Source organism: Haliotis rubra, unplaced genomic scaffold (genome assembly GCF_003918875.1).
Source record: "Haliotis rubra isolate DU_JTF1 unplaced genomic scaffold, ASM391887v1 Scf117, whole genome shotgun sequence".
In the NCBI taxonomy this organism is placed as follows: domain Eukaryota; kingdom Metazoa; phylum Mollusca; class Gastropoda; order Lepetellida; family Haliotidae; genus Haliotis; species Haliotis rubra.
In genome coordinates this window covers 1,944,639-1,963,507 of record NW_025765081.1, presented here as the reverse complement: position 1 = coordinate 1,963,507, position 18,869 = coordinate 1,944,639, and the positions used below count along the sequence as shown (strand labels likewise).

The 18,869-nt window shown below is 42.6% G+C and overlaps 1 protein-coding gene across 1 annotated transcript; it reads right to left on the bottom strand.

Moving 5' to 3' along the window:
• Positions 1 to 373: 373 nt before the first annotated feature.
• On the bottom strand, positions 374 to 10,889 carry LOC124258122. Its single transcript, XM_046692194.1, has 2 exons — positions 10,766 to 10,889; positions 374 to 1,778 (listed from the first exon to the last, which is right to left on the bottom strand). Exon 2 carries the CDS (start codon positions 1,776 to 1,778, stop codon positions 801 to 803), a length of 978 nt encoding a protein of 325 aa, XP_046548150.1. The 5' UTR covers positions 10,766 to 10,889; the 3' UTR covers positions 374 to 800.
• Between the last annotated feature and the right edge of the window lie 7,980 nt (positions 10,890 to 18,869).

Here is an 18,869-nt window from a genome sequence, read left to right as displayed (position 1 = left end):
GAAGAAAACCGGGAACAAAAACGTCTGACAGACTGTTTAAGTGTCACGTTACCATAACGCACTGAAACAGCGGAAAAAGACTGTTTTCAAATTTCCTTAATGCTCATTAGTTGCTTGAATCAAAGTGTGCACGGAAACCATTGTTTCGTGGATATGTGCCATCATTTCTGCACTCAAAATGAGACAACGCCTTGTGATTTCCGCATGTGTGAGTTATTGTCCCCGACTCCCTGCGTCACTGGTTTCTGGATGTCGTCCACACACTCAATGCACTGGGAACGACGTCATCAGCGATATGACTCTATGTAACAATTACAGGTCTGGCACCAGGGTTACTAATAACGAGTCACAGCTGGCTTCAAATACCACGGGAGATCGTCAAATGCTTTTATTGACATACAAATACACAAAATAAATAACAACAAAACAAAAAGACTTCCAGGATCACAGAAGAGATCAATTCTATCTAATGTAAAATCTGTGAATGGAACAAGTTCGTGTCTGTATGGAATCGCAGTGTTACCCCTGCGAGTTACTCTCTTAATAGTTCACGTCACTAATATCCAATGTTACATGTATCGAGCGTACACGTCTGTGATTGCATTCTCTTTGTATAACAAGTCACTGTTATGTTGACATCTGAAACATTGATGACAAGTCCCGAAGACTCTCCACTGTAGTAGTGAGGCAGTGTCCAGATAAAGCACTGTCAGTATCACGTGGTACATTTAATGAACACTGTAATGAGTTTTGATGACTCTCGTACAAGTCTCTTAAGTTCAGTCTTGTCTACCCGAATTTCATTTCTTTATTTGACTGATTCTGATTTCGTTAGCAGAACCTAACCGCTTTCCACCAAACCTCCCCATAAATAGTCGACCGTACCTTTTCTTCATGTCTGTCCCAATAGCTCCATTGTATGGGACGTACTCACTTCTCTTATAGGGGAAGTAGCCAAAGGTGTTACCCATGCCCAGTGTTCCATATCGCTTGCCCAGGGTCAGAGGTCCACGATACCCGTTACCCATGTTCAGAGTCCCGTATCTCTTGCCCAAGTTTAATGAACCGTACCTCTTTTCCAGCTCCGTCTCAGATAAAAGATCGCTCTTCTTGCCAATGTTGAGACTCCCGTATCTCTTTCCAACATTGCTGTAAAGTCCTCCAAAATTGAGTGTCCCAAACCTCCTTCCCATTTTTGGGTTCCGGCTGCCCAAACCCAGCATACCGTAACGTTTGTTAAAGTAACTGCCTAGGTTCAGGGTCCCCCATCGCTTCTCCACTTCATCATCGAACCTCTTTCCCATAGTTTCAAGATGTAGAGTGCCAAATCTCTTCTCGGCTTCATAATCAGGAACATACATTGGTTTCTGGCTCGAGAACAACTTTCCGTATCGCTTGTCGTACGCCTGCATGTCCTCGTCCTCTATCTGTGGACTCTCGCCATCTGTGGCGATATCTAACACATCTCGAAGACATCGGACGGGGTCGTCAACACAGTTCTTACAGATTTCTAGGGCATCGGCGTCGCTGCAACATTCGCTCGGTGGTAGTGAAAGCGCCTCCGGAAGCTGAGCACATGCTATGCAGATGGCAGCCACCCTCTGGTCATCTCTACACCATCCAAACCCGCCCATCTCCTCATCGTCTTCCTCATCGTCATCCATCTCTGGGGCCTGCGTGGCTTTCGCTGCCTTGCTACTGGAGGACTTGGTGCTCTCGGTGGCATGTACGGCCATTATGGACAGAAGGACCAGTAGAAATGCGGTAAGCCACCTCATCTGAAAACAGAGGACATACTAAAAGTAAGCGAGTTGGGTTTTACGCCGCTTTTAGCAATATGCCAACAATATCACGACGGGGATCACCGGAAACATACTAAGAACAAATTCAAACTGCACCGACAGAGAATTATGATCAGTGTGACTACAAGTCGCCAACCGCACCCAGCAGGGCCCAGATAGGTCTGTGAGGTCCGTAGTAGAACCAAGCTTATCGTATCTTATATAGGGGACACATGTAGGGATTCCCAGTTGGGAACTATGTGATGGGGAAGATGGATTCCAACAACCACTGACAATGATGGATCAAGTAATTGTCACACTTGTAGCGACGATTCGGTATACTCCACACGGGACGACCTTAGACACGACCTAAAACATCGTTGCAGTTTTGATATACAAGTTGATAATCCACTCGACATTTCACTAGTTGCATAGGGTACATGCCACTCAAAGATTTGAACAAGCAGTAGTTTCATTACTCACGTGTCGCCATGATATAACGGCGGAAGAGACAATGTCGTTCAATATACTCAGTTTGTTGGGTACAGTCAGTCATTGCTATGTTAAAAGCAGGTCACGTCTCTGTTGTCAAGGTGCGGTGGGATAGCCTACTGGCTAAAGCGGTCGCACGTCAAGCCGAAGAGCCGGGTTCGATTCCCCACATGGGTACAATGTGTGGAGCCCATTTCTGGTGTCCCCCACCATGATATTGCTGGAATATTGCTAAAAGCGGCGTAAAACCATACTCACTCACTGTGTTGTCATAACGCTACATAGGTCGTTTGGTCAGAAGTAAAATTATGGCTGAGTTTCTCGGCGCATGTGAAGGCCGTATGCGGTTCACTTGGCTATTGGTGATTACTCTCGTACAAAATCCGCATAGGTTTGCATACTAGCTGATTTCATTTCTGAATCCAAACATGAATCTGACACAAAACATTAACGGCTGGTCAAACAGAACACAGCTGTGAAAACATACATGTCTGATGTCTCGAACATGAAAGTTCTTACCAGTATAACATTGGATGTTGTCTGCGTCCGTGTTTTAATACATCCAGGTAAACAAAAAACAGATCAAGCTCGTGAACTGGTCGTTTAGTAAATACCTAGTTCTAAACATTCGTATTTTATAATCTGGGCTTATATGTATGTTCTGCGGGTGTTGGGAGGTTCACTTCTGTATGTTAATGTTTCTGTCATCGACCTGTGTTTCCACGACCTAACAAGGAGGTGGTGGCAGCAACCGAGGTCGATGTGGCCGAAATGTCAAGTTTCTTTTCCTCCCCAGTTGAGAAAATACTTTACCGGGCAATAATAAGCCGACCTTTTAAACGAACGCAGTCAACTAAAGAAATCAAGTATCAAAACCTCTTTTATTATTATTAACGAGAAGTTTGCACAAGTGTCCACATTTGATCAGTTGAGGTTACTTTTAGCCACAGAGAACAGACAATGGTCCAATACGCCTACGGACCAGCGACTTTTCAAATAGAAGCGATCCTGGTAAAAGCTCTGCTGCTTTCTTTACCCCTATGAAACCACTGATGACTTCACCGTCTTTTGTATAGCGCCATTTAATTGTGTGTTTGTGCTTATTTTAGTCGCTCGGGTCTGCTTGTTTCTAGACAAACGTCGATCACCCACCGCTCGCCGAAGATGGAAAAATCGTGTTCCTTTGTGGAACCGGAAGTCGTCTGCCACAACAAATGACCTCCGCCATTCTGCTAATTTATCGCTTTTGTAAATGGAATTCAAGAGAAATGAAGCAACAACCCGTCGTCCATTATATATACATATTTTCAGCTTAGTGGCTATGGCGGAAGTCGTGTTTCTACAAAGAGGCCCATTTCCGGGAGTGTTGAACGACCTTGATCATCGTTCATTGATAACAATAAAGCGTTTCTACATTTATTATCTTATAATTCACGTTACTCGCTGTTACATTCTTCTTAAAATGGAATCTTCTTTAACTTGTACTACTACAACATACCGATATTTGAACATTTGGACGTCAATAAAGAATCGCCTGTGTATCTTCTACAGGTCACTAGGAACGTGGACAATGCGTGGGTGTGTGAGGGTGTGTAGGGATGTGAAAGGGTGTGTGTGTGTGGGGGGTCTGTGGTTTGAGGGTGTGTGGGTGTATGAGGGTGTGTGTTTGTGTCTGTGGTTTGTATGAGGGTGTGTTGTGGGGAGTCTGTGGTTGTGTGGATGGAATGAGGTGTGTGTGTGTGTGTGTGTGTGTGTGGTTGTATGAGGGTGTGTGTGTGGGTGTCTGTGGTTGTATGATGGTGTGTGTGTGTGTGTGTGTGTGTGTGTGTGTGTGTGTGTGTGTGTGTGTGGGGTCGCGAGTGTGTTGGGGGCAGGATGTGTGTGTGGGTGGGATGAGTGGGGTGGGTGTGGTTGTGTGTGTGAGTGTGTGTGTCTCTCTGTCTGTGTGTGTGGGTGGGGGTGGGTGGGGTGGGGTAGGGGTGTTAGGGATGTGAGTGCGGTAGTATCATGTCCTATTGTGTCATTCAGAATTTTCACGAGAGGCAAGTCAAAATAATACGATTGTGAAATGCAGACATTTGCGGTAAATCACATTGATTCCCTAAATTCACTCTGGCTGCATATAGTCTCCGTGTGTGCGTGTGCGTGTGCGTGTGCGTGTGCGTGTGCGTGTGCGTGTGCATGAGTGTGTGCATATTGGTCAATGGGTGGATGATTGAGCAAAGTTCTGTGAGATAAATTTCAATATTTCTGTGAGCCAACTTTAGATAGACTCGATTCGTCTTGGAGTACATGACACGTCTAATACATTATTGTTGTGGAGATGTCATAACAAATACTATGATCAGGACCTCAAAGTTTCAGCTGAACTAAAAATATGTATGCCGATATTTTCAAGCATCGTGATGCGGGCTATTGATTTTAAGAGATCCTTAAATGTTAACTTGAGATTCAAACTAAACTCAAAGGGTAAATGCAGATAAATGCTTTATATTTGAATAGATAATAACCAAAATCTAGACATATTTAAGGTATCAGATATATCAACCGCCGTCCTAAAGGACGGCAAAACTCATAAACTCGCGTGTTGATTTGATGCCATAAGACACTGTTGACATCACATTAACGATTGGCAGATTGATTTCAGTGACTTAATGCAAGGAAAACCGTTTACCCGATATACCGACTGTCTCAAAGAATGGCAAAAATGTATATTTTTGGTCTGTAGTTGATTGGTTGATTCAGACCATCCCTGAATGTACGATACATTCAGCAGTCGATGATGTTGCTGACATTCAAGATGCTACATTAGCAGTACAAATCAATGAAGGTGTGCCCGGCGACCCCCCTCCTTGTTCAATACTCCTGACTTAGCGTCGTGTGTTGGATCTATTCACAGCTGTTATTGCATCCACCCCATGTGACGCTCGCAATTACCAAACTTCATCTTTTCATGAAACAAATGACCCCCGGGATTATCGGCTGGTTTCATAATACAGCTGACAAATCTGTACAATTAGGCTGCCTGTGTTGTGTGCAATTGTGCTCATATTAAACAGAGTTATCTACCCCAGGGCCACTCTTTAATTACCTTGGTCAGCCTTGCTCGACATTACCATCTTCCTTCGTCTCCTGCCACGGGTGCTGACTTGCCCTGGTAGCCTTCTTGATTGGTGGGGGTTGGGAGGGAGAGGAGGAGTGGGGAGGAAGATGGGGACGGGAGGGGGAGAGATTGATTGTGTGATGTTGGAGTACCCTCCAGCATATCTTGTAAGTAGAACAGATTCTGTGGTGTAATACTCCGAGTGGTATCGACACTACAGGACGGGTCAGTAGCACGGATAGAGGACAGAAACTGGTGACGATGTCTATCGGTGTTCACTGTATCAACCACTGGTTTATCTGACACACAGCACTAGACATGTACGTTTTCGAAACGTAGATATTATTAATCGACATTCATTATTTCTCTAGTGTCGGATGGTTTTGATTTCGAAACACACAAGAACTACATTCTTTACCATAGGATGTTATCCTTACAAGATGTTTAAGTAATTTTTTCATTCATTAAAGTGAGTTTAGAACATGTGAAGTTATGCAATGTGTAGGTTTACTATTGCAGATTACAGCTACGTTCCGTGAACTTCGGTTAATGACAACCGCTGACCTCAACACAGTTTGATGGATGAGTGAGTGAGTCTAGTTTTACGCCGCTTTAAGCAACATTCCAGCAGTATTACGGCGGGGGACACCACAAATGGGCCACCCATGTGGGGAATCTAACCCGGGTCTTTGGCGTGACGAGCGAACGCTTTAACCACTAGGCTACCCCACCACCGATGGATGAAGGTAGTTATTCCTCCTCACGGACTAACCTTAGACCCTATGTACTTCCATGTGAATCACGTGGGGCAAGGTGCTCACAGCTTCTACTGTACAAATAGCATTCATTGAACATACAACATAAATGATCCAAAAATATAAGAAACAAATAGACTCCATATTAAGACGTATTTCCTAATGCGATAAACAAGTCGATGATCCCCACAATATTTTATCTGTTGCTTATTCTAAACGCCATGCAAGGGTTTGAACAAGCACTAGTTTCATTAAGCAATATGGCACAGCGGGATTGACTGTTATACAGCATATTTAGATTGTACTTTCAGAAATAGGAAAGAAAGTGCATGGAGGTTTATGTATATATCAGCACTACAGTGGAATCTTCTTTATTGTACAGTGGAATCTTCTTTATTGTACAGCGGAATCTTCTTTATTGTACAGCGGAATCTTCTTTATTGTACAGTGGAATCTTCTTTATTGTACTTCTTTATTTATTGTACAGGAATCTTCTTTATTGTACAGTGGAATCTTCTTTATTGTACAGCGGAATCTCATTTATTGTACAGTGGAATCGTTATCTGATGATAATGATAATGATAATGAATTTATATAACGAAAAGTATTTGCTCAACCACGCTGAAGAGGAAAGTCTGTAAGGCTATGAGAGGGATATTGTGAACAGATTTTTTAAAGAGGCTTTACAGTTTTTTTCTCCGATAGTGATAGGGAGGGTGTTCTTTAGTAGTGGGGCTGCAGCTGAGAAGGCCCTGTCACCCATAGTGGTGTTGGTGGTTGGCTGGGAGAGAAGAAGGGAGTTGCTGGAACGGAGAAATCTGCTGGGAGTTGCAAGATTCTTCAGATATTTGGGAACGTCATTATCATAAATATAGCTGTGTGTCCAGAGGGGAAGCTTGAAGTTAATTCTGAACGATATAGGGAGCCAGTGAAGGTGTTGGTGATCTGTGCGTCAGGCTTAAATACCGAGTCAGGATAACTTTCCCACGTTTCGACCCAGTGTACCTGTGATACATAGCAAGGCGAAACCGGCTTTGTTTGTATCACCCTCATAAACAACATGAGAAAAATGAACGCGCAAGTCTGGCTGGTTCCACGAAAGCCGACATGTGATAAATATTGTTCACCGAGTTTGGTTTTGATGTTACGCGAGTACGTGTTTGAACAGCTAGAGGAGTGAGTAGATAGGTATGGGTCTCGAATGGGCATTCTCCACAAGAGTATGCTGAAGTATGTATTTTAATCAATACCATGTTGTTTCCCTGAATTCGATCCACAGAGAAGGCATCTATTCCCATAAATCTCCTATTCCTTATTTAATTACAGGTTGTGTGACTCGGGACGCCTCCAATCTACTGTAGATGTGTATTCCATCGTGCAACATAAATCCAACTTGTTGAGTGGCTCCAAGGTCGCACCCTAATACCAGCTGAGCGGTTCTTCCAAATGTCAAGCTGTATAACGGCAGCCCACCAGAGATTGTAGAACACTCCACACAAACCATCTTTAATGTTATCGGGTAACAAAAGCGTTGGCATTTAGGAAGTACAGCCACATTGAACGTAATGCTTTTGTCAAAGAGTACCAAGACTCACGGGTTGTTATTATGTTCTAATTATCCCCTGGCCAGAGACATGGCGATTATTCCAAGTGTCACACTAGTCTGGACAGATTGTAAATAACATCCTACTACTGATACGGAGGTCGGCCCTGGTAGAGGAGAGAGAACCTGACGTGTAACAGACTTACAGACAATACCTTTAAACTATGACAGTACTACTACTACTGCTCTCTCTCTCTCTCTCTCTCTCTCTCTCTCTCTCTCTCTCTCTCTCTCTCTCTCTCTCTCTCTCTCTCTCTCTCTCTCTCTCTCTCTCTCTCTCTCTCTCCACATTACTGCCAGACAATATTACTCGGTCCACATTAGAAACTCTCCCCCCAAACCCCTCTCTCTCTCTTCTCTCTCTCTCTCTCTCTGTCTGTCTGTCTGTCTGTCTGTCTGTCTCTCTCTCTCTCTCTCTCTCTCTCTCTCTCTCTCTCTCTCTCTCTCTTTCGTTCACTCTCTCCCTTTTGCTCACTCTTTCTTTCTTTCTCCCTTTCTCTCATCCGATAATGCCACTTCCCCACCTTACTTCCAGACAACGCCACGCTATCCATACTACGCCAGCTTCATCCCAGTCTATGGAACAAATATCAACCCAAATTCTACATCATCGATGGAAAGTGGCGCCTGAAGTGGCAAGGGTAGAATGATTTGACTTTAAATTAACTACATTAGCAGAATAACTTAATAGTCTTATTGAATATTGTCAAGATAGGGTGAGTTAAATGACATATACTACGCAAGACAGTTTGATCGTCCAAGGTTAAAATTATATTTATACATTTTACTGTCAAGGATATTCTTCAGTACTGAAGGGTTGTTAATGGTACAAGGTTACCGAAATGTGAATGGTATTATGTCACATAATTTAAGAGAGTGAAGTTGTGAGTGAGTCAGCTGCAGGGTTATACTAATGTCTAACGATAGCACCATCAACAGTTAAGTCATAAGCCTTTTTCAGGGTTTGGAGTTGGAACAGTGAGTGAGTTTAGTTTTACGCCGCACTCAGCTATATCCTTGTTTTGGAATAAACCCCTACAAGGACTATGGCAGTCACTAATATTCAAGTCCCCTCACAGTAGCTATTTCACCGACTGTTTTAAATATATATTTATCTGTACTGCAAAACCATGTTAGTGTACACACCTCAAGGTTTATTCTCAAGACATTCACTCTTACCCACAAGTGACGGTTTATTACACAATGGCTAGTTATGACTGTATGGCATATCACTGAGTGTAATCCTTCTATAGCCTATCTATAGTATTTATGGCGACGATTCATCGTGTACACAATCTACATGCTCCTGGGTAGAACGGCTCTCCGATATTCAGGTACAAAAGCCACCATTAGCTGTCCCATTTCCAAATCATCAAACATCTGTTTTCAGTTTATCTAAGGTAAGCTAGCATGTAACATTTGTCTTTGACAAACTTGTAAATACTGCAGGCAAAATCTAAAATCCAGTCTACTACGAATAAAATCAGCATATGTCGTGTAGTCAGCATATTGGGCAACGTGCGCGTCTGCACGGGCAATAAAATCTTGGTGCACCTGCAGGTGGTGGTGTGTTGATTGAAGGAATGAAGGTTCATCATACCATGCGACACGTGCAGCATCTGTATCACAAGCCAAGTAATATTCTCAAGGTCTAGGATCTCACTTTGAAACTGAATTCATATTTTCATCACCGGATCAGGATGTAAACAGGAAGATAAACGATTATAATATGTTTACCAGTGTCCTCCCACTCTTCAGAACGCCATTCTTCAGACAGCCATTCTACAGACAGTCATTCGACAGACACTTGACTAGAGGGATTAATTACCCTCACCCCACAGCTATAATGGAACGGCTTAATTAGCCTACTCAGAGAGATTTTTAAACGGATATTAATTAGCCTACTCCGTTTTTGAGAGTAGAGAGATTTTTAAAAGGCGAACCATATTTATAGCCATATAAGGTGCAGCATTAGACCATTATGTCCTGAGATATGGCTGGAGATTTAGAGATAACCTGTTTACCCACAACATAAAATATGATTCCTTTGTTTTCTCGAAACAAAAAAATTCACAAATGAATGCACTTTAACCGAAACGTGGACAGTACTTTTTATATAAATACCAGAATTTATAAAGAGCATGTGTTTTGCGTTTGTACAATATAAGTACCAACGTACAGCTTATTTTATACATGTAGTTTGAGCGTACATCCACTGTCGTATTGGAAAAGATGATAATCAGCCCACTCACGGTTGGTCAAGTAAACTATTTCAGTCAAGTGGATTTAGATTCAGTGCTTTTTTTTAGGTGGGTATATTCAACATGAGTGAGTGAGTGAGTTAAAATTTAACGTCACCTCGGCCATATAGTGACGAGAAATACACAATAAATATCAACATGAGTGAGAATTAACGTCGGAAACATACATGTATGTATAATTAACATTGCCGGCCTTTGGTGCAAATGTAATCTGTATGACACCATTGAGAATTTCACCTGAAGTTCGATGTACATACTAAAAAGTAACTTTCAAGATATGTGTTGCTAATGTTATTGAGGTCAACAATGGTGTTTTGATGAAGCCTCCTACATAGACTCGCGTTTGTGTTTTAAATACGACACATGGAGTACTAATGACTTGAATATACACATGGACTTCCACTTATCTCAATCCCAATCCCTGTTCCAACAGTATCGGTGTGCACTCATACTGCCAAATACTCCCATAACATGTTCCAACTCCCCTGTGCGACAGGAGTGTTCTAGTAATACACGAGACAGTTTAGAAATGACAACGTGTGAATGGTCTTCATAGGTGGTTTTGTTCTCGATGCCTATCAAATTACTTATATCACAGTCAATACCAATGACGACACAGCAATTGTCAACTAAATTACATGGTGATAACCTAAAACTTACGCTGTCACTCAAAATGGTGTCATTTGTCTAAGACGTAATTCAAGACATGACTGTGGTGACAAACACAAAATCAGGCGCCGCCTGAGAATCAATGAATCAACTGTTCCTACCTTTCTGGTCGCGCTCTTCAGGACCCGCGATGTGTATGCATCCACTGAGGTGGTACCATGCGTTATAAACTGACACCGTCAGCCTGCGATTGGCTGAGTGACCGCCCCCATCACAGACCAGGTTTACTTGTCAACAGTGGGTGCTGCCGTTCTGTCAACCTGCAGCGCCCCATCTCGTGACGATGTACATAGACTTAGGCTAGGCAGCTTTTTCGTGTAAGGTCAGGCTCGGTTGTTTTTTTATTGATTTAAAGCAGTTGAAATTTCGCCTCCATTTCCGCCTCTTAATAGTTTGGTCAAACGATGGATGTTGATTTATCCTTGTGAGTTAATATTGTTTGAGTTGGTCCCCCGTGCTTAATGGCAGGAGATGCAGTTTGAGGTCAGGATATCCTCACGCCATCTTCCCATCCCCGTAGGTGATCTACACATACCGTCACAGAGGCAACCGTACTTAGACCTGGACGCTGGGTGGGTGAGTGAGTGAGTGAGTGTGTGAGTGAGTGAGTGAGTGAGTGAGTGTGTGAATGAGTGAGTGAATGAGTGAGTGAGTGAGTGAGAGAGAGGGAATGGAGTGAGTGAAATGTTGATATCGGAAACAACGTTTGTTAAATCAAGACGCATAATCAGAGTAATCCAAGACCGGAGCCCACGACAACAGGTTTCTGGTAAGCTAAAGGGCGAAACTATGCAAAACGGATCTTAGACGACTGTGGATGTTGATGAAAGAATGAAAAATAAATTCACTATTGAATGTTCGATTTGGTATCGCTTCTGGAATAAGGCAGGGACCATTTAGCCTTACGACACAAGCTGTATAATAAGCATGCTAGTTTTAGCATCAGCATGTTTGTAAACAAGCGCGTTTGTACTGAAATCAGAGAGGTCCTTCACAGTAACCACGGTCTACCCGTGAAGATCTGGGTTAGAATTCGTCTCCAGTAACCCATGCTTGTCGTAAGAGGCGACTAACGGGATTGGGTGGCCAGGGTCGCTGACTTGGTTGACACATGTCATCGTATCCCTCATGATCGATGCTCATGCTGTTGATCACTGGATTGACTCGATTATTTACAGACCACCGGCATATAGCTGGAATATTGCTGTGCGGCGTAAAACTAAACTCACTCACTCACAGTAACATGGCTCAACTTGTCAGAACCTATATGTATATCTGTTTGTTCATACTAATAAAGGTTTTCATTCCAATCAGAGTAAGGCCATTTATATCTACGACCAATTCGTACTAAGTTACTATTAAAATCTAAGAGTAAAGTCCACCACTTAACACAACTTCCGTCAAAATCCCAATGTCTAGACCCTTTGCCGGTTCAAAACTGTCACGTGACCGGACCGGAAGTAGTTACGGGGACAGGGCGCGACCACGTGACTTTGTCTGGGGGAGATGAAAGCCTGTGAGGACGATGTGTGAATAGACTCATTAGAAAGGCCACGAAGCACTTTACAATCAATCTTCCCTCCTATGCCACACGCTCTGCATGTCTTCATGAAGCACAAATGGCATTTCAGAAGTCTATCACGTGAACAGCTATCTCTGAAATCGTGAAAAATGACATATTTGTTGGGGTAATTGATCTAATCATTATGTGTCGTTTTCTACAGGATGACTGGTTATTGTATGCCTATGGTGCGTTAATATGCACCTACGCTTTTCTATAAAACACGGCTGCCGACTGAAATGTTAATTGATTTACGATATATATATCCTTCAGACATTAAAACAAATATCTCTCACGAGGACCACATATGATTTATACAAACCGTCTTCTGTATTTGGTTGATCAAAAGACTAATGTGGATGAAATGGCGGGGACTTGAATATCACAGATGTTATTTTATTAGCCAAGCTCAATTGCACCAAACATTGTACACTTACATTGACGCATACACATGCTCACACTCAGTCATAGTTCCTGTTGAATGTTCCTCACACCAAACATTGTACATTGTATCTGCTAACATGCTCACACTCAGTCGTAGTTCCTGTTGAATGTTCCTCACACCAAACATTGTACATTGTATCTGCTAACATGCTCACATTCAGTCATAGTTCCTGTTGAATGTTCCTCACACCAAACATTGTACATTGTATCTGCTAACATGCTCACATTCAGTCGTAGTTCCTGTTGAATGTTCCTCACACCAAACATTGTACATTGTATCTGCTAACATGCTCACATTCAGTCGTAGTTCCTGTTGAATGTTCCTCACACCAAACATTGTACATTGTATCTGCTAACATGCTCACATTCAGTCATAGTTCCTGTTGAATGTTCCTCACACCAAACATTGTACATTGTATCTGCTAACATGCTCACATTCAGTCGTAGTTCCTGTTGAATGTTCCTCACACCAAACATTGTACATTGTATCTGCTAACATGCTCACATTCAGTCATAGTTCCTGTTGAATGTTCCCCACACCAAACATTGTACATTGTATCTGCTAACATGCTCACATTCAGTCGTAGTTCCTGTTGAATGTTCCTCACACCAAACATTGTACATTGTATCTGCTAACATGCTCACATTCAGTCGTAGTTCCTGTTGAATGTTCCTCACACCAAACATTGTACATTGTATCTGCTAACATGCTCACATTCAGTCGTAGTTCCTGTTGAATGTTCCCCACACCAAACATTGTACATTGTATCTGCTAACATGCTCATTCACATTCAGTCGTAGTTCCTGTTGAATGTTCCTGTTCACACCAAACATTGTACATTGTATCTGCTAACATGCTCACATTCAGTCGTAGTTCCTGTTGAATGTTCCTCACACCAAACATTGTACATTGTATCTGCTAACATGCTCACATTCAGTCCTGTAGTTCCTGTTGAATGTTCCTCACACCAAACATTGTACATTGTATCTGCTAACATGCTCACATTCAGTCGTAGTTCCTGTTGAATGTTCCTCACACCAAACATTGTACATTGTATCTGCTAACATGCTCACATTCAGTCATAGTTCCTGTTGAATGTTCCTCACACCAAACATTGTACATTGTATCTGCTAACATGCTCACATTCAGTCGTAGTTCCTGTTGAATGTTCCTCACACCAAACATTGTACATTGTATCTGCTAACATGCTCACATTCAGTCGTAGTTCCTGTTGAATGTTCCTCACACACCGATTGTACATTGTATCTGCTAACATGCTCACATTCAGTCGTAGTTCCTGTTGAATGTTCCTCACACCAAACATTGTACATTGTATCTGCTAACATGCTCACATTCAGTCATAGTTCCTGTTGAATGTTCCCCACACCAAACATTGTACATTGTATCTGCTAACATGCTCACATTCAGTCGTAGTTCCTGTTGAATGTTCCTCACACCAAACATTATAAGTTGTTCATAGGTCCCTAGGGGCCCATAGGTTCATGTACCCTCTATGTTTGTTTAGAGGGTACATGGTCCTATGGGACCTATGAACAACGTATTTATCTTACCGAACACCTCAATGTCAATTTTGAACTGTTTGAAGCACGGGTATTGGATCATAATAAGGAGTACCGGAGTTATGCAACAACCCAAACACTACCAACTCAAGACACCAAACGAATTCCCACGGTTCGGCATTTCCAGCGAGTACATCGCTTGCAAGCGGAGTACACTGATAGGCTCAGACAATCATAAAACGTTGATGTGAGAGGTAACATAATGTACATTGTATCTGCTTACGTGCTCATATTCAGTCATACTTCCTGTGGAATATTCCTCAAACTAATCATTGTACATTGTATCTGCTTAGATGCTCACGTTCAGCGATATACTTCCTGTGGAATATTCCTCAAACCAAACATTGTACATTGCATTTGCCTTCATGTACACACATACCCTTACAATCCCTCACCAGACATTGTGCGTGTTTATATTGTATTTACCTACATGCACACATATCTACTATTATATTTGTGTATGCCCCCTGCTCTGTCCGTCCTTATTCCAGTTAATCATTTGTCAGTAAATCACCTTTATCGTATTCTGGGGAAGGTGGCTTTGCCAGGACGATCAGACATTGCCTGTTTAAACGAACGTTTTTCAGGTGTTCTATGTCTCAGATCCAAGATGGCGGTTGTAGGCTGAAGACAACAGACGACACCGGATGCCGTCCATTAGCGACGTTGAGTAACTGGGATGAAAATGGCGTTAAGCACGCTGCCGCTCTTGTGAGTGTTTACCTGTAATAAGGAAACTTGTCCAGAGTTAAAAGTAAGTGTTGCTACTCGGGAAAATTATTTGCATACTTGTTTAGGAGCCAATAACACTGGACAAAGTATTGAGTTGTCTCGACTGTTTCAATGGTACAATTGATCTGAACACTTCAGCATCCGGGGCCACTTAGTCCACCTATATGTGTTTCCGGAAGACAGCCGAAAGTGCCTCGAAATCGTTACAGGTGAAGGAAGGGGCATTCTGGGGCTAGTGGACCAGCGGAGAATATTTACTCTACATAACAGGGCAGTAGTCTGTGATATATGTGATGAATGTTATATAAATGACGAATGACCAAACAAAATGGTAATTTTATCAACCTAAAGTCAGTCTGTTGTCGAAACGCGTAATGATGATCATTACTTGCAGACAATGCCGTCGGCCTACATTACTTACAGATTAATCAGAAGATCCACCTTACTGCCAGACAACATCACTCGATCCACATTACTGCCAGACAATATCACTCGATCCACATTACTGCCAGACAATATCACTCGATCCACATTACTGCCAGACAATATCACTCGGTCCACATTACTGCCAGACAATATCACTCGATCCACATTACTGCTAGACAATATCACTCGATCCACATTACTGCTAGACAATATCAGAAGATCCACTTACTCGATCCACATTACTGCCAGACAATATCACTCGATCCACATTACTGCCAGACAATATCACTCGATCCACATTACTGCCAGACAATATCACTCGATCCACATTACTGCCAGACAATATCACTCGATCCACATTACTGCCAGACAATATCACTCGATCCACATTACTGCCAGACAATATCACTCGATCCACATTAGACAACATCACTCGATCCACATTACTGCCAGACAATATCACTCGATCCACATTACTGCCAGACAATATCACTCGATCCACATTACTGCCAGACAATATCACTCGATCCACATTACTGCCAGACAATATCACTCGATCCACATTACTGCCAGACAATATCACTCGATCCACATTACTGCCAGACAATATCACTCGATCCACATTACTGCCAGACAATATCACTCGATCCACATTACTGCGATCCACTCGATCCACATTACTGCCAGACAATATCACTCGATCCACATTACTGCCAGACAATATCACTCGATCCACATTACTGCCACAATATCACTCGATCCACATGCTGGTGACAGACAATATCACTCGATCCACATTACTGCCAGACAATATCACTCGATCCACATTACTGCCAGACAATATCACTCGATCCACATTACTGCCAGACAATATCACTCGATCCACATTACTGCCAGACAATATCACTCGATCCACATTACTGCCAAACAATATCACTCGATCAACATTACTGCCAGACAATATCACTCGATCCACATTGCGCAAAGACAATATTACTCGGTCCACATTACAAACTCCACCCCACCCCCCACCCCCACCCCCACTCTCCCTCCCCTCTCTCCCCCCGTCCTTCTCTCTCTCACTCTCTCACGCCAAATATCGAAGTCTTGATTCAGTAGTACAACCCACCCTCATACAGTGTCTCGTTAACGATAAACAACGTAGAACTTCATCTTGCTACAACAACAAACGCCTTTCTACAACAGAACAATATCTCGATCGCTACAGCACATAGACGTCTTTCTACGACGGACGCTCAAACAGAACTTCTCTTCGCTATAGTAGAGCGACGTCCAGCTACACCAAAAAAACGGAAGGGCGTGGCCAGGTATAACAACGTATTGTACGTGAAGCAGTAGAGGTAAAGGACAAAGATCAGTCCGTTATTGGCATCAGCGGCGGAGGAAGGATGTTACTGTACGTCCCGTGTTGTCGTTCCGAGCTTTACAAGTTTGTTTCAGTCTGACGACATTGTCTTTATGTTCGGCGTATGTGTCAGATGAAAGGCCTGTCTACATCATTTCTCACGGTTCACTAAATTCATTGATAGACAGATGCATACACACTGTCGTCCACATGCTGTTCAAGTTGACACATGTCCAGAAATACATTTGTACTTGGTAGACGTGAGTTTAGGAGGAAAATGGTTCGATAATAACATATTTATTGATGTCTGTTCAATGATAATGAGACACCAAAATGCCCACATTACTGCCAGACAATATCACTCGATCCACATTACCGCTGTGACAATATCACTCGATCCACATTACTGCCAGACAATATCACTCGGTCCACATTACTGGCAGACAATATCACTCGATCCACATTACTGCCAAACAATATCACTCGATGAACATTACTGCCAGACAATATCACTCGATCCACATTGCGCAAAGACAATATTACTCGATCCACATTACAAACTCCTCCCCGGCTGTCCCTGCGTCTCTCCCCGCCCTTCTCTCTCTCTCACGCCAAATATCGAAGTCTTGATTCAGTAGTACAACCCGTCCTCATACAGTGTCTCGTTAACGATAAACAACGTAGGAACTTCATCTTTGCTACAACAACAAACGCCTCTCTACAACAGAACAATATCTCGATCGCTACAGCACATAGACGTCTTTCTACGACGGACGCTCAAACAGAACTCTCTTCGCTATAGTAGAGCTGACGTCCAGCTACACCAAAAACGGAAGGGCGTGGCCAGGTACAACAACGTATTGTACGTGAAGCAGTAGAGGTAAAGGACAAAGATCAGTCCGTTATTGGCATCAGCGGCGGAGGAAGGATGTTACTGTACGTCCCGTGTTGTCGTTCCGAGCTTTACAAGTTTGTTTCAGTCTGACGACATTGTCTTTATGTTCGGCGTATGTGTCAGATAAAGGCCTGTCTACATCATTTCTCACGGTTCACTAAATTCATTGATAGACAGATTCATACACACTGTCGTCCACATGCTGTTTAAGTTGACACATGTCCAGAAATACATTTGTACTTGGTAGACGTGAGTTTAGGAGGAAAATGGTTCGATAATAACATATTTATTGATGTCTGTTCAATGATAATGAGACACCACAAATGCTATACACTGCATGGTATACACAACACAATATATACCGCACATTATCATATACACAGTACATGATATACACCACGCGTGGTATGCATGACACAGGATATATACCACTATATAAATCACACACTTTTGCACCACACATGATATTCACCACACATGAGTCAGAGACCCGTGAAGATCCGGGTTGGAATTGATCTTCGGCAGCCCATGCTTGTCGTAAGAGGCGACTAACGGGATCGGGTGGTCAGGCTCGCTGACTTGGTTGACACATGTTTTCGTTTCCCAGTTGGGCAGGTCATGTAGATTGTCTGGTCCAGACTCGATTGTTTACAGACCGCCGCCATATAGCTGGAATATTGCTGAGTGCGACGTTAAACAACAAACAAACAAACAAACCAAAACCACATATATATAGCTGGTATACATTGGCACCACACATGATATGCGGTTTACGGTATACACAGCAATCGATAGGCACCACACATGATATACACAACAAATGGTGTAAAACACATGGTATACACAGCAATCGATAGGCACCACACATGATATACACAACAAATGGTATACCACAAATGGTATACACAGCAATCGATAGGCACCACACATATAATATAAAATGGCTATACAAGCACAAAAATGGTATACCACAAATGGTGTATACACAGCAATCGATAGGCACTACACATGATATATTACAACAAATGGTATACCACAAATGGCATACACAGCAATCGATAGGCACCACACATGATATATATTAATAACAAAATGGTATACCACAAATGGTATACACAGCAATCGATAGGCACCACACATGATATACACAACAAATGGTATACCACAAATGGTATACACAGCAATCGATAGGCACCACAC